The following is a 22,902-nucleotide window of genomic DNA, read 5'->3' as shown; positions in this document are numbered from 1 at the left end:
CAGTCTATGAGGTCAAGATTCCAGCACCCACTGCCCCACCAGTCTATGAGGTCAAGATTCCAGCACCCAGTGTCCCACCAGTCTATGAGGTCAGGATTCCAGCACCCACTGTCCCACCAGTCTATGAGGTCAAGATTCCAGCACCCAGTGTCCCATCAGTCTATGAGGTCAAGATTCCAGCACCCACTGTCCCACCAGTCTATGAGGTCAAGATTCAAGCACCCACTGTCCCACCAGTCTATGAGGTCAAGATTCCAGCACCCACTGCCCCACCAGTCTATGAGGTCAAGATTCCAGCACCCACTGTCCCACCAAGCTATGAGGTCAAGATTCCAGCACCCAGTGCCCCACCAGTCTATGAGGTCAAGATTCAAGCACCCAGTGTCCCACCAGTCTATGAGGTCAAGATTCAAGCACCCACTGTCCCACCAGTCTATGAGGTCAAGATTCAAGCACACAGTGACACATCAGTCTATGAGGTCAAGATTCCAGCACCCAGTGCCCCACCAAGCTATGAGGTCAAGATTCCAGCACCCAGTGTCCCACCAAGCTATGAGGTCAAGATTCCAGCACCCACTGTCCCACCAGTCTATGAGGTCAAGATTCCAGCACCCAGTGTCCCACCAAGCTATGAGGTCAAGATTCCAGCACGCAGTGCCCCACCAGTCTATGAGCTCAAGATTCCAGCACCCAGTGCCCCACCAGTCTATGAGGTCTTGCAGTGCCCCACCACAGCCTACAAGATGATTGACCAACCTGCACCACAGTCTGTGAGGTCATGCAGTGCCCCCTCACAGCCTACAAGGTGATGATTGACGTACCTGCTTGCTGAGGTCCTCCACATTGACGACCCTCTTCATCCTCATTAGCGGCTCCTTCATGCTGGGGAAGGTCTTGGTGAACATGGACAGGTCAGTCTCAAGGCCATAACCTGCACACAAACACAGGCTGTCTGTTGTTCAACATTGCACACGGCTATAGTCCACACATATGTAACATCTTTCTGCAAGTAATGTGACGTGAAATGGTGTTTAATGTCGCGTCCAAGATTATTGCACTTATATAGCGACGTGCATGTACATGTGTGTGTTTTTGTGGCTACTTGTACTAGTCCGGACTGATGCCGATTAATTTGCTAGCTCACTGAGATACCATGCCGCAGTTTAACATGAATACCCCACTCAGACAAAGTATACCGACTCCAAGCCGACCCCCTTAATGGCAACAACAGACAGGGCAACAACAAGTACCATCTTGATTGTTTGAAAAGTTTCAATTTGGATATCACCTCTTGTCACAGCCATGGAAACTAACATATTTGATCTACTATTCTTATGATGACAAAATACAGCAAAACACTTTAAAATGGCCTCATCATACCTTAACTATTGGGCAGCTTGACAATGACTATAAGGCTAGTGCCAATTTCTGTGTCAATGGGTGAGGTGAAATTGGATTTAACGTCGCATCCAAGATTATTGTACTTATATAGCGACGTGCATGTACGTGTGTGTGTTTGTGTGGCTGCTTGTACTAGTCTGGACTGTTGCCGATTTATAGTGCTAGCTCACTGAGATACCATGCCGCAGTTTAACATGAATACCCCACTCAGACACAGTATACTGACTCCAAGCCGACCAGTCCTTGTTTTAGCCGCTAAATGCCGAGCGCCAGACAGGGTAATTCTGTGTCAATGAACAAAGGGAGCAAGAGGCCTATTCTAACCTGGAATCCCCACAGGGAAAAAAACCAAACCCATCTTACATTATGTCACTATTGTCCAGATACATATGCACAGGTGCACAATCTGAGACTTACCTAGCTTCACCGTGGCTTCATTGCAGAAAATGCGACTCGTGAAGTCGGCCCAATCTTGGTCTGTGAGTGTGGACCTGAGCGTAGCGCAGTCGATCAGATAAACCTGGTCCGTCACAGCAAACTGCATCAGCGCCACTCTGTCACACACAAGCAAAACGGCTACCTACATTGCTGTTTGAAGTGTGTATGACCTCACCTTACATAAAGCATCTACTGAGTTGCCAACACCAAATTGAGGGAATAAGAAACATCTGGGAACTCTGAAAGAAAATTGCAATGGGTGGAAAAGAATGGGGACCCCAGAAATGGGCTTCACACATTGTACCCATGTCTGCATTCGAACCTGGGTCGTCGGGGTGACAAGCAAACGCTTTAACCACCCTCTTATGTGATGGGACCTGTGAAGATCCGGGGTAGAAAAGGTCTGTAGCAACCCATGCTTGCCGTAAGAGGCGATTAACGGGATTAGTGGTCAGGCTCGCTGACTTGGTTGATGCATGTCATCGATCCCAATTGCGTGGACCGATGCTCATGATATCAATCACTGGATTGTCTGGTCCAGACTTGATTATTTACAGACAGTGGTCATATAGCTGGAATATTGCTGAGTACAGCGTTAAACAACAAATAAACCTAAAATCTTATGTGATGGAGAAACTGTGTTTGAGGATGCACTCACCTCTGAGGCTGTGCGGCAAAAGCAGGCTTCCACTCCGAGTCGATGCCAATCACTGTGCCGGGCTGTAGACAAATCAGGCCTGTTTAGTCTTTAAGGTCATAACATGAATAACTAAATGGAGGCACCAAACCAACTTGGTCAATGGTGACAGTATCATTGGTATCATCAGTACTCATTACACCTAGACAAATGATCAGACAGTCGGGAAATCCTATATAAGTTAACTGGCCAGAAAAGGAACGGGGGAAGACGCTTATTTTTTATCCCACCATATCCCAAATTACAACAAACACAACTGGGCCGATATTGAACTTGGGTCTTCAGTACCATGTCAGCTGCAATTGTCAAGTATGGACAACAGTCAGCATTGTATGATGCCAGAATTTTGAAGAAATGTTCTTTTCAAAGGCACAAAAACAATCATGACTAACCACGCTGGATTTATTGTCACAAGACGAGAAACATTTCCTTCTTTTTAAGCCAATTTGAATAATTTCTAATAATTTTTAATATGATGCCATAAACAATTTTTTATAGGATATCATTTCCCCCCTCAACACACACACAAACAGACAAACACACAGACACACAGACACACTCAGCTGGGTCGGCACCATAGCACAGCCTCACCACACTAAGCCTGGCCACACACTTACAAACAGACAAAGACACAGACACACAGACACACAGACACACTCAGCTGGATCGGCACTATAGCACAGCCTCACCACACTAAGCCTGGCCACACACTTACAAACAGACAAAGACACTGACACAGACCCAGCGGACAGCACTCTACCACAACCTTACCACACAAAGTCTGGCCACACACGCTTTGAGCTTGTCACGAGTGTCGACCAGCGTGATCTGTTCGAGTGGAACCCTCAGGGGATGGTAGTATTTCTTCAGATCCTCCTCCGTGTAGCAGTCATCATCCCAGTTCTCTCCCCCTGTATCATTCCATCCTCCTGTGGCGCCATCTCCAGGTTGCTCACTGTAACCATGGCAACAAGCGCATAAGTCAACCTGACATATACAATTCGAAACAAGTTAAAGAACAGCTGATTGTTTCATGACTAAAGTTGATAGTCATATGACAGATTAACAGTAGCCATGAAAAAATCAGCTGTTCTTTAACTTGTTTGGAGTAGTTTATATCCTAGGACTGGTTGAGCTAATTTGGAAAAAAACATACTGTATTTCAATGTACAGCTAGGTTACCTGTAGATTTAACCGTGCTAAAGCGAATATGGAACCGAACGCACAGCGTGAGGTTTCAAACGTTAAATTTAGCGAGGTTTATAACTGAAGGTAACCTAGCTCTACACTGAAAACCACGAACTCTTAGGTGTAAACAAATATATTGAGTGAAGCGGCATGGGTTGAGTCCAGTGTTTTGAGTGGGTTGACGATCTGAATTACGGAATCAAACACAACAGGCTTTTAACAAAATATGGCGCTGTACATGCTCAAGCAGCTTATTTATACCGTAATACTTTACTCGAACATGAGGTGGGAACCCCTTAACAAAACTAAGCAAGCTTTGCAAAGCTTTCATGTACACCACACTCGCCAGTATGACGTCACATCGCGCACTGTGACGCAAAAAGTGTGACTTCAGAGTCATATATAGAAAAGCGTCAAATTCCAAGCTCTCTGTTCTCCCCAAAACTTAAAGGGCAAGTTCACACGGAAATGAACCATTTTTTCTTGTACTTTTTCCACATTAAAAGTGTTAATATAGAAGTGTCATAGACAAAAATATGAAAACATCATATTTAATTAACATATTTTTTGCACTAAAACGATTTATATTTTTCACATTTACCAAGTGTTCTATTTCCATAACAAAAACACCATGGCTTATGCCCCTTGCAATATGACGTCATTGGTGCCAATTGATAAACATTATGACGTCATCATGCTTTGTTAGAGCCGCTTCACGTGGTGTAGGTACAGTTTTGTGATTCTAGCATCTCAGATGCCAGCCAGAATTGTGTTATGCTGAGTCACCACTGTGCCGGAGTGTGTCGTAGACCATGTTGTTTTACCGCAAACTGGTCCTTGATATCTTTTGCGTTGAGAATAGACAGGGACCCAGTTGAATTGGCACCAATTACGTCATAATCTAAGGGGGATAACTCAGGCCTATTTTGCTCGTAAAATGAAGGCCTCATAACGGCATATCACTTTCGTACTATTGTGAGCTTCCTACTTTCACTGTGAAAAAAAATGAGTGTATATTTTCAAACACAGATACTAACTAATTCTAAAATTGCGTTTTGTTTAGAAAAAGAAAGAAAGTGATTTTTGCGTGTACACTTCCCCTTTAAAATATATTCTCTTTGTTGACTTCTATCATGTTTGCCACACATCCTTTAAATATTGTAATAACCGCAACTTTGCATTTTGTAACTTATAACTGTAGATATAATTATTTAAATATGCCTACAGACAATGAAAAAAAGTAGTATTCTATAAACATTAGCTTCTGCGGTGACGCGGCCATCAAACCAGCTGTTTCAATCAGAGGGGGTTTATTGTGATTTAATAGCCTCTGATTGACCAATCAGATCCAAATGACACTGACACTATCATGGGTAACTGTGTACCCAGCTTACTTTTAAATTGCAAATGTGGGAGGGCATTGTGCTTTATGACTCTTTGAACACTATTTCAGTTATGTCCGAGTGTGTCAGCAAAATTTGGAGAGATCTCGGATGAATACCACTTTGGTTGAATCCATCAACACTTTTGGGGCCATGAAAAAACAATGATCAAATCTGAGATTCAAACCCACGATCATAGGATTCTGGCATGATTAAGGAAGACAACTCTGTACAGCAATTTGTGGTATCTTACATAACTGGGACACAGACAAATGAAGAACATTAATTTAGGATATTCCACAACATTACCAAACATCAATCTATCCTCATCCTCACACTCACTACAAAACATTTTGTCGAGAGGCACGGCATGTACGTACCTGGCCAGCCTCTCCTTGGCTTCCCGGACAGGGTGGGGCAGTTTGTCGTCACCAAGGTGATATATCATGGCCCACTTGGCAGCTTCGGCGAGATCGTTGTAACACATGAGCTGTTCTACCAGTTGTTCCTTCAAGAAGTCATTCTCCCCCACTGCATTCTAAAACAGTGTGAATGCATGAGTCAGTGTTTGAAACAATTTTTACAAACCTGTAGAGGTTATGAAGTCTCTGATGAAATCCTCCTTGGGGCACTTATTGCATTTTCCTTGCTCAAGAAAATCTGCATGACATAGTTGTAACCATTTTCCTTGATGAAAAATGTTACCACACAAAAAACTTTGTTTTTGTATGATACACGACCACCCTTACGGGGCCTCACCCCCCTCCCCCCCCCCGGGTCTGTCTCTTACAGATGACATAAGGAAAGTGATTTGGGTGAGAGTTGCTCCCCCTGGCGTGAGGCGCGGTGGGGGTGAGGCCCCGTAAGGATGGTCGTATATCATACGAAAACGAAGTTTTTTGTGTGGTAACATTTTTTATTAAGGAAAATGGTTACAACTATGTCATGCAGATTTTCTTGAGCAAGGAAAATGCAATAAGTGCCCCAAGGAGGATTTAATCTGAAAGGGAATATAAAACCCAACAACAGTCAGGCAGGTGACCCGTAAGTGTTGCCTGCCAAATTTTAAAGTTACCTGCTGCATTCAGAGATTACATATATTGAAAAATCACAAAAAATAAGATTCAGTTGAAATAATGCAACCATTCATTCCTGAGAATCTAAGAACTGAACTGTAAGTAATATTAAAATTATATGCCAGACATTTGGGCAGGTGGAGTGAGTGAGTAAGTTGGGTTTAACGCCGCTTTTAATGTGGGAGGAAAGCCCAAAGTAATGCAGGTCTCAGACTTTACCACTTTGGTAAAACCTATGAGCACTGGTTTGGTGCTGACAAACCTAGAAACATAATGGGGGCGAACGGGTATTCAAACCCACAATCATAGGTTTCTGGTGTGCCCAAGGGACGCAACTCTGCACAGAGAATTGCGGCGCCTTAGACGACTGGGCCACCCCTGCCCCTTTGGACAGGTGGAGGCACATTTCATGCAGCCTGACATGACATGCAGCAAAATAACAAGACTAACTTGCTTATTTCAGTAGTGATTTGATGCCCTCAACTTATCCACAGACAAATAGTGACAGTAAATGTTTATAATTCACTTGCCCCTGGTGTCAGGCAATTGGGAGTTTGAAACTCCTGTACAACATGGTCTGTGTGAAGAGAAATCATCAAAACCTACTTAGTGATGGTATGAGAAATTACTGACAAGTATATTTTGATAAAAACGCCATAAAGTAATTATGTTGAGCAAGTACACCAACATAACAGAGTCATGGGAAATTGTCAGTCTTTTCTCTTTGGGGCATGTGGACAAGGTGTCTGACGGATCATAGTTTTAATGCCAGCAAGAGACTAGGAAATTATATGGCCACTGTGTGATGGGGGAAATGCAAAATGAAAGAATCATGTCTTTAACTTCTTTTGAGCAGTAAAAACAAACTTTTATTGTAGTTGAATGATATGTCACTTGTCCTTGGACCAGTGAAACATTCTGCAGAGACTTATCTAGACCTGATCAAATGACAGTAAAACATCCCATTCTAAATTAAAATTTTCCCATCCCTTATATCAATGTATATTGTACGAAAATAAGAATATAAAAAAAATCCAATTTTGAACAATATCAAGATTTTTTTCATAATTTGCCTACCAAATCCTAGATAAAACCCTCTTGTGATATTTTTAACTCCATCTTCTAAGGCAGTGACATGTGGAGTAAATTGCTGGACAATAGCAGGCCCAATAGCAGGCCCAATAGCAGGCCCAATAGCAGGCCCAATCACAGGCCAAGCCAGGGCCCCAAACACCTGACTGACCACACAGTGCTGTGCTGTGAAGGACGACAGCAGACTTACTGACACAAGTTGCACTGTGCTGGAGTGAGTGGGGGCATGGGAACCAGTGTGGTCTATAGCATGTAAGTTGATTATATATAAAACAAGACTATAACAAGGGGAATAATTCTCAATAATCACAGTGCTGTGATGTGAAGGACGACAGCAGACTTACTGACACAAGTTGCATTGTGCTGGAGTGAGTGGGGGCATGGGAACTAGTGTGGTCCATAGCATGTAAGTTGATTATATATAAAACAAGACTATAACAAGGGGAATAATGCTCAATAATAATCTGTTATATCACACTACATTTGTGACATGATTCAGTGCCCATAAAGATTTTTCACAGCAGTTGTAGAAAAACTATTAACATACGACTTCTGTTGTAACATGTATTGAAAAAATATTTCTTAATCATGACATGTTTGAGTTGTCTGGTCCCTGGTGTGATGTAACAACCCGTAAACCCTTTATGTCTGTGTTGTCTGGTCCCTGGTGTGGTGTAACAACCCGTAAACCCTTTATGTCTGTGTTGTCTGGTCCCTGGTGTGATGTAACAACCCGTGAACCCTTTATGTCTGTGTTGTCTGGTCCCTGGTGTGATGTAACAACCCGTAAACCCTTTATGTTTGTGTTGTCTGGTCCCTGGTGTGGTGTAACAACCCGTAAACCCTCAATGTTTGTGTTGTCTGGTCCCTGGTGTGGTGTAACAACCCGTAAACCCTTTATGTTTGTGTTGTCTGGTCCCTGGTGTGGTGTAACAACCCGTAAACCCTCAATGTTTGTGTTGTCTGGTCCCTGGTGTGGTGTAACAACCCGTAAACCCTCAATGTTTGTGTTGTCTGGTCCCTGGTGTGGTGTAACAACCCGTAAACCCTTAATGTTTGTGTTGTCTGGTCCCTGGTGTGGTGTAACAACCTGTAAACCATTTGTCTGTGTTCTCTGGTCCCTGGTTAGGGTTGTAATTGGGGCTTATTAGAGATCCAAACCCACCTCAGACAACTTCGACACGCTTTATGACAACTGGAAGGCAAACATGAATTACCCACCTTCACCATTTCGTCCCAGCTACCAGATCCAAACGTTTTCTGTAACAGAAACAAGATGTACATATTGGACCCACATCAACCAATTCTGGAACAGACACTCCAGTGATTAACAATGTGAGCATCAATCCATGCAATTGGGATACAATGACATGCATCAACCAAATCAGCGATCCCGTTAGTCGCCTCTTACAACAAACATAGAAGACTATTTAAGTGAGTGTGAGTGAGTCGGGTTTAACGCCGCTTTTAACAGTATTCCAGTTATATCACAGTGTGTCAGCTTAATGTGGGAGGAAAGCCCGAAGTGATACAGGTCTTAGATGTTTATCACTTCAGTGAAACCCACTAGCACGGGTATGGTGCTGACAAACCTAGAAACATAATTGGGGCAAACCGGAATTTGAACCCACAATCATAGGTCGCTGGCTTGGCCAAGGGACGCAACTCTGTAAGCGAATCGCGGCGCCTTAGACGACTGGGCCACCGTGCCCCCCGAAGACTGAACCAGTGGCACCAAATATACTGGGCTGGAAATTAATGCTACCCTGCTGGCAAATTCCAACCTGGAATCTCCAAAGAGGATTCCAACAAGAGGCAGGACCCAATACTTGACACTCTGGAAACACTAGACACCAAACGATGGTGTTAATACCTGAAACAAATGCATATTCAAAATGGTAAACCATTATTCATTGTTCAAATCAATTACTTTATGACTACAAACAACTCAGCATCTCACCTCTATGTATCTTTTGTACATCAGGTATTTAAGAGCTCCAACACCTCGCGCATTGGAAATGTTCGGACAGTGCTCTGAAAGGAAAAGTTAATTTTGTAAATTGAAAAGGTGGGTTGGTTTATTGTGTAAGGCCGAACTCAGTAATATTCCAGCTCTATGACGGCGGTCTGTAAATAATCGAGTCTGGACCAGACAATCCAGAGTTTGATATCATGAGCATCGATCCACGCAATTGGGATCGATGACATGCATCAACCAAGTCAGCGAGCCTAACCACCCAATCCCGTTAGTCGCATCTTACGACAAGCATAGTCGCCTTTTACGGCAAGCATGGGTTGCTGAAGACCTTTTCTACCCCGGATCTTCACAGGTTGCGAAATGAAAAGGAATAATATTTTTGTTTCACTGTATCTGTGAATAGGCAGCCCTGATGTTGGAATTATAGAGGGAATCTCCCCTGAGTGTCTTTCATGTGAAATAGGCCAACAGGAGTCAATAAATGTTAAAACACCAAGGCTTGCCAAGGATTTTAGAACTTTTAATAACAGATGTGTTGATATAATAATCATGCTGATATGAAAAGACAAGATGGTGAGATTCTATCTTTCATCCAAACTCATTCCTCCAACCTTTTCAGTTTGTAAACAGTAATAACCAATGTCTTGTGTGTAGAAAGTACAGCTGCTTTAGTGGCAGAGGGATTAGTGATGTCATTTGATTGTGCCATCATTGTCACCTATGATGTCACAATGTATGGATAAGAATATATGGATGAACAACTTCTTGATGAAGTTTTTTATCCATAAATTCTCACTTGTTGGATGAAGTTGTTTATCCATAAATTTTTATCCTTACTTAGTACTCCAACTTCTAAATACCTATCAAAAAAGATGTCACAATGGTCTACAAAGCATTTTGATTCAATTTCAGTACGACATTTCCAGTGGAACCAGTTTTGGATGATATGGACAAAATAGTGTTCAGGACCTTTAGGTGTACACAGAGTGAGTGAGTGAGTTACATGCTCTCACTTCTATTCTTGTCCATAATATACACAGAGATGAATTATATACCTTCAGAACGGTATTTAGCTTTCATGCCGATTTGAGGGCGGTCGGGTGGCCTAGTGGTTACAGCGTTTGCTCGTCACACTGAAGACCAAGGTTCGATTCCTGATATGGGTACAATGTGTGAAGCCCATTTCTGGTGTCCCCTGCCGTGATATTGCTAGAATATTGTTAAAAGCGGCAAAAAAACAAATTCACTCACTCATTGCCGATTTGAACTGTATTTCAGAAAAGTAAGGATACACTATATGGATGAACAACTTCTTTATTACAATTAGGAGTGATGTTTCGATGTGGGTTCTTATTCGGTTATCAAGCAAGTACTTTGTACTCCAACTTCTATGTGCCTTTTAAAGAAGTACTTCCGTTATATTACAGCATGTCAACTCGCACATCAGCCAAAAGTAATGCAGCTCTGTTTAACACTACAGTACACTGGTGAAAACAATGAGCACATATGTCGTGACAAGCCAATCAATATTAGAGCACGTCTGGAAATAAAGCCCACAATCAAAGGATCATGATACAGCAAAGGGAAGTAACTCTGCACATCAAACTGAGGATGTACCTTGTGGGATCTGGTAGAGTTTCATCAGTCGGACAGCCAGCTTACTGAGCGTCTTTTTCTGAAGCTTGTCTCTCTTCACATTCTGAACCCCGGCCGACCTGAAACACAAGTCAGTTGAACCCTGTTTATACAGCCAGCAATGATCCTTGTGAAGCAACTTTTGGAATTCATTATAATAAGTTCATTAAATGTTGCATGGGATATGCGTAGATACTGACATAATCATACAACAATGTAGTCAGTGCCAAAACCTTGAGTCTTCTTGCTCCAACTTGTAATAATTGGTTAATATGAAGTTTACACTGTATATGGCTTTCCCACTGGATGAGAGGTCAGTCACATGACCGCGAAATTGACGTTCATAAGTGTATGAACGACACAAATTGATATTCATACGTTTATCACGAGACCGTATTCTTGAAATAATGAAAACACTGACAGGACTACTTACACATTCCTGGGGAAACCCCTGAGAATTCCCAAGCATGAATACATGCCGAAGTGTTGTTTCTAAACATTTAGACTCTTTAATCTTAAACTCAATGTTTTAGCATACATTGAGAGGCGTCAGAGAGTTTTACTGCATGATCTTTTACAAATATCCTTGCTACGACCAATCCCAGTGAACAAAGAGGAAGAAATGCACATTCGAACTATCGTAGTATCAACTCCGTGTCTAAACTGACAGTGACAGTCTACAGCAATCAATGAATGTAACTTAGTATCTATTTGACACATCTTAAAAAATCACCTTTCAATGAAAGTGCAATTGATCAATGATGACTAACACTTGTAACTGGCACAGGTTCATTAATAACTTTGGAAATCTCTCCCGTCCAATTATTGTGTCGGCTATTTTGACGTCTTGTGCTTGACGTATGTGTATTACGACGCGTTGTAAATCTGACTGACTTACTGTGGTGATTCTTTCTCATCCAATGATGATATTACTTGAATACCTTTGTTCCTGGAGAGCAAGGTTGAGCATGCTCGCGTCACCTCTCTTTTTGAGGAACTATTGTATTCCACGACACAGCTGGTTGTTGTATGGCTGTCAGTGTAAACATGAAGTACTGAATAAAATTGTGTATAATTCTAGGCCTCTTTCCTTCAAGGTAAAGAATAGCGATATTAAAAAAAAATGCTATGCCGTACTAGACGGTTTTTGGGTTGGTTAATTTCCATCCGTGTGTTCACTTTCTTTATGCCTGGGATCCAAACCATTGTTCCAGAGCTCCAGATTATGTTCTCAGTCATTCACATTGGGTATTCTCTTGTGTTAATTGCCATGAATCCTTTGATGGGTGACTGCGTTTTGGCTGCTTGGCTCCAGAGAGTTTCTAGAGCTTCGGTTCGACCCAACACTGATGCACATGGCGTGTAACTTTGTTCGAAAAGTGCATCAATGTACCCAGCAGTGCTTGGGTACCCGGTAGGATGAGATGGCAATGTGGTTGTTAACCTTCTCACGCCTAACAGGCAGCTTGGGTTGTATACTCCCCAGGGAGCTGAGAATGATTCTTGAGTGCACAGTGACGCAGTGACTGGGCTGATCATAGTGCTTTGAGCATGCCCCGGAGTGGTGTGGAAATATGCACAATATAAAGTCTATTATTGTTGTTATTATCATTATCATTATTATTATTGGGTATTTTTACACCGCTGAGTGGAGATTTGAAAAAAAATAACAACTCTGCTTAAAATGCCTTTACAGTTGACTTCTAATTTGTATCTGTTGCCTCAACTCAAAACAGGTGAGGTGAGGTGAGATTAAACAGGGTTTAACGCTGCATCCAAGATTATTTCACTTATACAGTGACGTGCATGCATGTTTGTGTGTGTGTTTCTGCTGGTACTAGTCCGGACTGATGCCGATTTTATAGTGCGAGTTCACTGAGATACCATGCCTCAGTTAAACATGAATACCCCACTCAGACACAGTATACTGACTCTAAGCCAACCAGTCCTTGTTTAAGCCCCTTAATGCCGAGTGTCAGACAGGGTAACAAAAAGTAGCATCTTTTAACGTCTATTGGTATGACGCAGCCGGGGATCGAAGCCCGGACCTTCCGCTCTCCGAGCAGACACTCTCTACCACTAGACCACGGAGGCGGTCTCAATCCTTCTCACAACAGTGATGCACATTTTCATGCATTATTCACCACAGTAGACTTCATATACATGTGAAGCCTGTAAACAAATGCAGCGACACAAGTTTGAATCCATGTGACCTACTCGATGACCCTGTTGATGTCCGTCTCCCGGTCACACAGGTGGTCCAGCAGCTGCACCACTGCCTTCTGTTGCTCGGGGTTACCAATCACGTACGACTCCACCAGGTTGACCTTGTCCTGGAGAAGCAGCGGAAGTATTATCTGGAACCAGAGAGTCAGAGTGTTGCAGCGTCTCCCATCTTGAACAGAAACTCAACGATCAGGGACAAGGACATCTTCCCGGGGCAAGAGAGTTAACTGACTTTAAAAGTCCAGTTTCCACCCTTGCCGAACTAGGCTGGAATTCCTGGGCTTGATCATAGCGCCACCAGTGGCTATTACCAGTTATGTCCCTTGTATGCCTCTCCTATTGACCAATCAGATTCCACCTCTCGTATCACTTGCATTTGCTTCAAACAAAACGGCGGCGCTCAGTCAAGATGATCTGATCAATAATGAATATCTTCATTGTGATAAAACGAGTCTTACATCGCCAAGTGCACCAAATCACGTGAGCACCTTCATTAAAAACATGAAAAGATTTAGAAAATATCTGTTGACAACGAGTGAGCAGTGCACATCCTGCAGTCGACCTGTCTGTATGACAGTTTACGAACTGGATTTCGATGCACGATTTAGATTGGACAATGCATAGACTTGTTAGTCCAGCCAAAATGTAACTAAATAATACTAGCCTAGTTTGGCAAGGGTGGAAACGGGACTTTTATAGTCACTTGCCTCAAGATGGGACAAGGATTGATAAACAAGTTTGTGGTCACTAAAATTTGCCCCTGTATTTGAGTATAGCTTGTGAGCACATCCGACATATTTCTGATTGACCCTGGGAGAATCAAATGTTCAGGACAGGAATACCAGTGATTGATATTGTGAGCAACAATCCATGTCACCGTGTTACATTGAGACATCATCAACTAGACCACCCAATCCAGTATGTCTCCTTGTAGTGAGTTGGGTTTAATGCCGCTTTCACAATATTCCAGTTATATCAGTGTGTCAGCTTAATGTGGGAGGAAAGCCCAAAGTGATGCAGGTCTCAGACGTTTGCCACTTCGATGAAACCCATGAGCACGGGTGTGGTACTGACAAACCTAGAAACATTATCAGGGCGAACCAGGATTCGAGCCCACAATCATAGGTTTCTGGCGTACCCAAGGGACGCAACTCTGCACAGAGAATTGCGGCGCCTTAGATGCCTCAGACAACTGGGCACCTGTGCCCCCACGTCCCCTTGTAAGACCAGCGTAGGTTGCTGGGGACCTTTTCTAACCCGGAATGCCCACTGGTGTATTTTTCCTAATGGATGGAGATAAAACACCCTGTATTGTTGAGGATGCAGTGTTTACCTCTTCCATGGAGAAGTGTCCCTGCAATCCCAGCTTCCCAGCACAGTGACAGGCCTGCAAAGATAGGGCAACAAATTCGGGTGATGTGAAAAAAACAATTAAACACATGTTGAGGGGGAGAACTTGTAATAAATGTTAAGTTTTACATTGCTATCAATCATGCTGATATAGCAAAACTGTAACATTAGGCGAAGTGAAATTGGGTATAATGCCCGGTGCCATGATCAAGTGAGAGAGTGAGTTGGTTTTTACACTGCTTTTGGCAACATTCCAGCAACATCATGGCAGGGGACACCTGAAATGAGTTTCACACTTTGTCCCCATGTGTGGAATCGAACCCGGGCCTTCAGCTTGACGAGCTAACTACCAGACTCCCCAACCACCCGATCATGATCAATATTATTTTAATTACAAAGCAATGTTTGTATGTACTTGGCAAGGAAATTGGGAAAAGACTGTCATTTTTTTCAAAAGTTTATAAGTTCTGCATGTTAAAAGGTGTCATTTAACAAGGTATTTTTTTCCATAATGTGAAACCAATCATTAAAAGCCTCTTCATTTTTATTGTCTCTTTAACATTGTTAAGTCAGGTGAGCATGAACACAAGTCAGATGAACTTACCTCTTTGTGTTTTCCTTTCTCCAAGAACTTTTTAATTTCGGGAAGAAAATAGTCATTTCCTATATGTCTGAGCTTAAATGCTTTCACAGCCATATCAAACAATGTCATGTGACGTTCTGTGGCCATGAGAAAGGCGTGAAACCGAATATCCTGTGTCAACAGATCGTCCATCTTATTCTTGGTATGTCTGGTCCATCGCTCAAACTCTTTCATGATATAGAACGAGAGTGTTGTAGTTTTACCTGTGTAGAAGTCTCGACATCGCTCGATCATATATATACACACTGAATAAGGATTGGATGCCACTCCAAAGTGACGAGTAAGCATTTCCGACACCTGAGAATTAACTGCAGCCCTGTTCGCATTGGCTTCATCAAACCATTTGACTTCAATGTGGTCAAGCCATTCTTTCATTTGATTGGTCGTTGTCTGAGCTGGTTTGTTCATGGCGTTCAGCAGCCAGGTGGAAGCGTTTGGGTTCGCTTTGCGAATTTCTGTAAAATTTGTAGGAGCTTCTGCCATTTTGGGTTCTTGTGTGGTATGGATTAATTCTGATGACTTATTGCAATAGTGGGCAGGTCTCTTCTTGTTTTCCTTTCTTCCAACACAGACAGATTTAACTGAAATGAGAACCGTTGCCTGTAATTTGGAGGCAGAAAATAAGATTAAATAGCATATACAGTGTACCAATAGAAATCATCCTTCATTTTCAGCTTGTCATTCTTCTGTATCATGATACACATCATATCAGTCAGTGAGTGAGTCAGTTGGGTTTAATGCCGCCTTTAACAGTATTCCAGTCATATTACGGCGTGTCAGCTTAATGTGGGAGGAAAGCCCAAAGTGATGCAGGTCTCAGACGTTTACCACTTCGGTGAAACCCATGAGCACGGGTATGGTGCTGACAAACCTAGAAACATAATTGGGGCGAACCTGGATTCCAAACCACAATCATAGGTTTCTGGCGTGCCGAAGGGACGCAACTCTGCACAGCGAATCGCGACGCCTTAGACGACTGGGCCAACTGTGCCCCCCGCATCATATCATGATCTCTATCTTTGTATATCATTCCAAAAAAGAACGATATTCAATATCCCTGTGAGGTTTTTCTGCATAAATACGCTTGTATGAGGTGACTTCCTGTATCATCATTTTCTTTCTTTTTTTTTTGTTTACCGCTGCACTCCATATTATTGCCAATATGTAATGGAAGTCTGCAAATAATAGAGCCTTGACCAGACAATCCAATGATTGCAATTATGGGCATCGACGTACACAATTATGATACAATGACATACATCTAGGCTACCAAGTCAGCGAGTCTGACTACCTGATCTTGTTCGTCGTCTCATACAACAAGCATCTACAGCAAATTCTAACCCGCATCTTCACGGTATCAAGCGGCTTGGTACCTTGGTTGACTGTGGATCATGGCATATTTTATTAATGACTGGACTGTCTGGTCCACACTCTTGGTCTGCGCTGCGTTAAACAACAAACATTGATTTAACAGCGTGTTTGTCTCTGAAACATGTACAGTCGGTTTAAAAGATTGTACAGCTGTCCAAATACACAAGGATCCCGTATTACCTTTACACTTCTGTCGATGGCAATACAGAGGAGGGCAATCGTCCACAGAAACACTGTTTAAAGTTCTACATGGCCTGGTGTGGTTTTCAACGATAATTGGTTTCACTTTCTCTTCACACAGTTCGACTTGCACGGCCTTATCTGCAGTATCTTTACGAGTTATGGAATAAATAAAATACCGAATTACTATCCATAGACCTGACACAATCACAAACATATCATTGAACGTCAAATGTTGCAGGGGCTATATGACATTCATCATGCAACTCTTAGAAATAACCATGTGAAACAAACTCGGTTAACTTAAAAATGTGTCGATGAAAATCTTACGAAATATGCACTATCTAACGTTAATGTATTTGATGTTTGAATCCCGATTATGCTATGAGAATTGTCTGTGTATTTGATGTGATGTGTCTTTTTTCATTCATGCACATTTTGAGGCAATTAACAAAATTGTTGTTTCCCGTCATCTCAGCAAGATCTAAATATCACTTTTTATAGATGTTTAAAAAAAACTAATTATATATACACAAACTGAACTATATGTATTATATGTTTAGTTCCTTTTATTTATCTATTTACTTTAAATAAATTATATAATTGTGCAAACAAATGTTTATGTATAAAATTAAGAAGAATATACGATAAAGTTAAACGTAACATGTTCTTCAAAAAAATATATTATGCCGAATGAAACTAGTTCGGTTTCTACTGGTACATATTAACTTCCGGGTCCACGTTTCCGTTTCCGAAAATTGTGGATACTTGGAAAACACGTAAATGAACACGGTATTTTGAATTCATGATTTTGTGTTTAATTAAGTATGGTTAATATTCAATTCTCGCGTTCTGTTAGGTAGTATGTGTCAGTGGAAATATTTAACTGGAACTATCGGAACTGAAATCTATTAAACAGTCCAGGGTCCAGACTCGAGGGTCCAGAGAAGCTTTTCTGATGAAATAGAATCATGTCGATCCCCAGTGTTCATTGATTAGAACACAGAAGACATAGATTAGAGCGGCTAGGCTCAAGCCAATTTGCAATCCCTGATTTTTTTTTTTATTGAAGGCTACATCAATGTTTGTCTGCCAACTAAAATTTATTGACATGTAGATCCTCCGAATGGTTTCAGAAAGTTGATGTAAAAATAAATGTTTAGTCATATTAGTTCACAAATTTGATAACCTTTGTGATACATGTTGGAAATTGAGAATGGAAGCAATTAATTTACAGTGTGAGTCCTGTGGTATGCAATAAAATATGTCTGATGAATGGATTGCATGTTACATATCACCAACCCATCTGTTCTGGTAAGATATACACTCCATCGTATCAATGGTTGGTTTTGTTCAGTCTGACATTGAAATCCCCATGTGTTAGACTTAAGAAACCCTGGACACCTGAGCATGTGCAAATATAAGACATGCGGCAAATTGTTGGAAATCCTGTAAACAGAGCCATGTCACTAGCCTGGGACTCCCTCAATGTAACGCTGAGAGTCCCTGGACCTCAAAACTAGGTAGACCCAGGTAAATCATGATACTCTATGTTGTCTTTACAGAGAGATCTGGCCGCACTAAAGACACCACAATGGCAAGTATCAATGTTCTTAATTTCATTATTCAAAATATATTCAGGGATCTGTACAATAGATATGTAAGCCAACATTTGCTGCAGCCAGTGTTGTAAGACAATGATGTTGAGTTGATATTGATGCTGCAGCGAGTGTTGTCAGATGAGGATGTTGAGTCAATGTTGATGCTGCAGCCAGTGTTTTCAGACGTTGATATTGAGTCAATGTTGATGCTGCAGCCAGTGTTGTCAGACAATGATGTTGATTTGATGTTGATGCTGCAGTCAGTGTTGTCAGTCAATGATGCAATCTCATTAAAATCAGATCTTAGTTCTCACGTCAGACCAACCTTGCCCGAACTTTGACCGACTAATGGAATGACCAATCAGAAGGCAGCTTTCTCATGCTTTACGGCACTTATTTCAAATTGGCGACTACGCTTCAAAATATATTTTGACAAATTCTCGATTACAAATTTGAAACCTGAACAAAAGAACATTCTGGAATTAATAGATGGGCTAGATTGTATGGATTCAGTCTTTAAACCCGTAACTATCGTTCTAGTTTGCATGATTTGAAATCACGTTCCGACTGTCACTTTCATAATCTGGTAAGCGACGCTCTGATTGGTTGGATGAAAGGTCGTTCTGACGTGACCTTTCAGATCTCTGTTTAGCGGTAGCGAGAACTAAGGTCTTATTTTAATGAGATTGGTCATTGATGTTGACCCGTGAAGATTCCGGGGTAGAATAGGTCATCAGCAACCCATACTTGCCGTAAAAGGCAACTATGCTTGTCGTAAAAGGCGACTAACGGGATTGGGTCGTCAGACTCGCTGACCTGGTCGATGCAAGTCATCAATCCCAATTGTGCAGATCGATGCTCATGATGTCAATCACTGTATTGTCTGGTCCAGACTTGATTATTTTACAGACCACCGTCATGTAGCAGGAATATTGCTGAGTGCGGCATTAAACAACAAACAAGAGAAACAAGAGAGAGTCGATGTTGATGTTGCAACCAGTGTTGTCAGTCAATGATGTTGAGTCAATGTTGATGTTGCAGGCAACAGGAACCGATCAGGTTGCTGGGATGGGGATGGTAGGCCTAGCAGGCGTCATCTTCTCATACTATACGCTGTGGGTCATCGTGCTGGTAAGTGTTACTGCATCACTAATGAGTCTAGCTCACCTGCTTCAGCGACAGTTTGGCAACACCTACTCATGAGTCATAGAAAGGACTATTTTGTAGACGTTAAATACACCAGACTAGGGCTGGGACGATACACCAACTGTGCCATCTAATACGTATCACGATAACTTGCTCACGATCTGATACGTATCGCGATACTTGCATGTGCAAGTGCAGTGTTTCCGTGGTGCATAAGCCATCTTTTTCATAGGCAGGATTGCCAAATACCTGGCCCGCTAATGATTAACAGTTGCCAGTGTCAGGTATGGCGCAATGGATGAAAATATTTAGGTTTTCACTACTCATTTTCACTAGTAATAAGTGTTTGGTGTAACACTTATTCAAGACAACATTTATGGTAAGAATCAAAACTTTTTACTTTGTGTGTGACTGTGATCAATACTTGTATCGAGAAGAAAAAAGTTGCGAATTGATGCCTCCATGTATCGCCCCACAACTACACCAGACATAGGACAGTTGCCGAATATTTTTTCTTGCTTTTTATTCTTTTCTTATAGCGCTCGCCATCAGTCAGATAAGTTCCTATACACATTACACATTTAAAATATTCAAGCTGCACTTTCAAGTTCATGACAACATATTTGATGACGTCATATATCCTGAGTGATAGTTCAATGTTGGATGGTGTAACTCCTCATCTGTGTTGCTTTTCACCCCATTCCTATTGACAGTTAATTTCTTCCTGCTGTTTCAGCCATTTGTAGAACCAGATCAGTGGATTCATCAGTTTTTCCCAGACAGAATCTATGCCATCGCTGTTCCCCTCATTGCAGGAGTCCTAGTTTTAGCTTTAATTGGTAAGTAGAGCTGTTTCTCAGCACATCTCAGAGACATTTGTAGAGTAGCCAATGGGTTAAAGCATTTTCTCATCATGCCAAAGGGCGGAGTTTGATTCCCCACATTGGTACAATGTGCTAAGACCATTTCTGGTGTCTGTCACCATGATATTGCTGGAATATTGCCCACTCACAACTCCTTTGGTCCCAGCAGCATAAGTAAGTGAGTGAGTTGGGTTTAACACCACTTTTAACAGTATTCCAGTTATATCGTGGTGTGTCAGCTTAATGTGGGAGGAAAGCCCGAAGTGATGCAGGTCTCAGGATTAACCTCTTCTGTGAAACCCACGAGCAAGGGTATGGTGCTGAAAAACCTAGAAACATAATCAGGGCGAACCAGGATTCAAACCCACAATCATAGGTTTTGGGCGTGCCCAAGGGACGCAACTCTGCACAGCGAATGGCGGGGCCTTAGGCGACTGGGCCACCTGTGCCCCACCCCACCAGCATAAGGATCTCTAGCTCACATGCTTTGAGTAGGCAACACTTTTGATGGACGAATATTGTTTTATGCCACAGTCTCTACCCTTGTGACCATACCCCAACCCACCATCCACCCCCCACACACACACAGAAGACTTTTATATTTTGGACCCCTTCCCTCTTAGAAATGCTGGATCAACACTTGGTTATGTATACTCCCTAGGGAGCTGAGGACCTGTGAAAATCTGGGTTAGAACTTAGCAACTTAGGCAAACCATGCTTATTGTAAGAGGTGATAACATATTCTTGGACTTGTGTGCTGCATGCCTTTGCTGGTCTTCAGCAACCCATGCTTGCCGTAAAAGGCGACTATGCTTGTCGTAAGAGGCGACTAACGGGATCGGGTAGTCAGACTTGCTGACTTGGTTGATGCATGTCATCGTATCCCAATTGCGTGGATTCATGCTCATGATATCAATCCCTGGATTTTCTGATCCAGACTCGATTATTTACAGACTGCCGTCATACAGCTGGAATATTGCTGAGTGCGGCTTTAAACAATAAACAAAAACAACGTCAGCGCAAATACATTTGTCATCCTGGTTTCTGTCACTTGCAGGTTTATTTATGGTGGTTGTCACGATACGGAAGAATGCCAAGAAGGTCAAGAAGAGCTGATTCTGGAAGACTGTTTTGTAATACAAGTTCTTGCTATACCACAGTTCTCGTTGTTGTCTTTCTTTGGATCCACCCCGTGAGGATTCTGGGTTGTCATGAGTCCCTAGCAACATATGCTGGTCGTAAGGGTGTGTTGGGTCCAAAGCCACGTTTAACAGTATTCCAGTTACAGCATGGCGTGTCAGCTTAATGTGGGAGGAAAGCCCGAAGTGATGCAGGTCTCAGATGTTTACCCACGAGCACGGGTATGGTGCTGACAAAGCTAGAAACATAATCAGGGCAAACTGGGATTCAAACCCACAATCACAGGTTTCTGGTGTGCCCAAGGGATGCAACTCTGCACAAGGAAATTGCTACGCCTTATATGACTCAACCAGCCATGCCCCTGCTGGTAGTCTGGGGCAACCAAATGAACTGGGTGGTGAGACTCAGTGTCTTGATTGCGTTATCGTACCCAGATGGTGTGGATCGCTGCTTACAATATCAATCACTGGATTGTCTGGTCCAGGCTTGAGTATTTGCATGCCTTCACCACATAGCTGGAATTATGCTGAGCGAGATGTTAAACAAACCACATCTTTGGATTCATGATATTTCAACAAACCATCCTTAATATCCCGGCCATCCATCATGTAAGATGGGAGAAGGATGATTCACTGATACTTTGCATGATCATGATACATGATGAAGATTAATTAAAACCTGTTAAAACTTCATCCCAGAAGCTCATGGACCAGCATTATTTTCTACCTATGTAACATTTAGAGAAAACAAGAAAATATTGGAATTGAGAATGTTTATTTTTTATTTTTCGACCTTCCAACGAATCTATGTCTATTCCAATCAAAATCACGTAACAAACTAAGACATTCGGTTTGTAAACATGGATTTCAACGTGCAGATTTTGGTTGACAAGGATTTGTAAAGCATGTGTACCGCCAACTGGGCGTTGACAGTTATTTTGTAATTCTTTTCATGTTTTTAAGGTGCTCAAGTGCTTTGATGCACTTCACATTTATTACAGTAGAGATGTTGATTATCAATCAGATCGTCGTGACTGGGTGCCAGAAATTCCAGTCTAGTTTGGCAAGGGTGGAGACTGGACTTTTAGAGTCTGTTAACTCCCTTGCCTTTGGAAAGATGGACTTTCATCTTTTATCTTCAGCTCTTGTCATTTATTCTGATATACACTGCATCATAATGTGACTTGGGGCATCATCTCAGCCCTAGTTACTATTGGGCAGTCTCCGAATCAAGAGGTCTACATGCCTATCACAAGGGGGCCTAGTGGTCTAGGGGCTGTCATTCAGTGTGCAGAGTTGCCTCCCTTGGTAGCCAGGACGTACTGGTCAAAACAGATAGATAGAGGTCCTTTTGGGCTTTCTTCCTACACTAACACCACAGTCAGCAATATTCACTGTTTATCATGGCACCCTGTAAGTGTTCAAGCCTGGACCAGACAAATCAGTTTTTGATACCAATAGCAAAATCCCACACCATCAGAAATGAATGACATGCA

At 42.2% G+C, this 22,902-nt stretch overlaps 2 protein-coding genes across 2 annotated transcripts in view; one reads left to right on the top strand and one right to left on the bottom strand.

Annotated features, from left to right (window-relative positions):
• LOC139459766 (exonuclease mut-7 homolog) overlaps positions 1-16,945 on the bottom strand; it is a 34,374-nt gene extending 17,429 nt beyond the window's left edge. Inside the window, exons 1-12 of the mRNA XM_071241428.1 lie at positions 16,658-16,945; positions 15,068-15,687; positions 14,447-14,500; positions 13,105-13,244; positions 10,870-10,967; positions 9,235-9,308; positions 8,496-8,534; positions 5,487-5,644; positions 3,308-3,491; positions 2,498-2,559; positions 1,819-1,955; positions 822-931 (exon numbers count right to left, since the gene is read on the bottom strand). Of these exons, the coding sequence (XP_071097529.1) occupies positions 822-931; positions 1,819-1,955; positions 2,498-2,559; positions 3,308-3,491; positions 5,487-5,644; positions 8,496-8,534; positions 9,235-9,308; positions 10,870-10,967; positions 13,105-13,244; positions 14,447-14,500; positions 15,068-15,687; positions 16,658-16,874 (1,893 nt within the window). The 5' untranslated portion in view covers positions 16,875-16,945. The remainder of the gene's footprint in view (positions 1-821; positions 932-1,818; positions 1,956-2,497; positions 2,560-3,307; positions 3,492-5,486; positions 5,645-8,495; positions 8,535-9,234; positions 9,309-10,869; positions 10,968-13,104; positions 13,245-14,446; positions 14,501-15,067; positions 15,688-16,657) is intronic.
• Positions 16,946-17,398: 453 nt separating this feature from the next.
• Positions 17,399-21,415, top strand: LOC139459065 (dolichol phosphate-mannose biosynthesis regulatory protein-like). Its single transcript, XM_071240507.1, has 5 exons — positions 17,399-17,449; positions 18,223-18,254; positions 19,300-19,389; positions 20,141-20,243; positions 21,325-21,415. The coding sequence occupies exons 2-5, from the start codon at positions 18,252-18,254 to the stop codon at positions 21,381-21,383; spliced, it is 255 nt and encodes an 84-aa protein (XP_071096608.1). The 5' UTR covers positions 17,399-17,449; positions 18,223-18,251; the 3' UTR covers positions 21,384-21,415.
• The last annotated feature ends 1,487 nt before the right edge of the window (positions 21,416-22,902 follow it).

This window comes from Haliotis cracherodii, unplaced genomic scaffold (genome assembly GCF_022045235.1).
Source record: "Haliotis cracherodii isolate W230 unplaced genomic scaffold, xgHalCrac1.p SCAF_13, whole genome shotgun sequence".
Lineage (NCBI taxonomy): Eukaryota > Metazoa > Mollusca > Gastropoda > Lepetellida > Haliotidae > Haliotis > Haliotis cracherodii.
This window is presented reverse-complemented; position numbering and strand designations above follow the sequence as displayed.

Bases quoted from the DNA above. Each gene is read 5' to 3' on its own strand.
- LOC139459065 (XM_071240507.1), top strand. The intron at 19,390-20,140 runs GTAAGTGTTACT...CTGCTGTTTCAG, and splicing joins CGCTGTGGGTCATCGTGCTG to CCATTTGTAGAACCAGATCA. The intron at 20,244-21,324 runs GTAAGTAGAGCT...TGTCACTTGCAG, and splicing joins CCTAGTTTTAGCTTTAATTG to GTTTATTTATGGTGGTTGTC.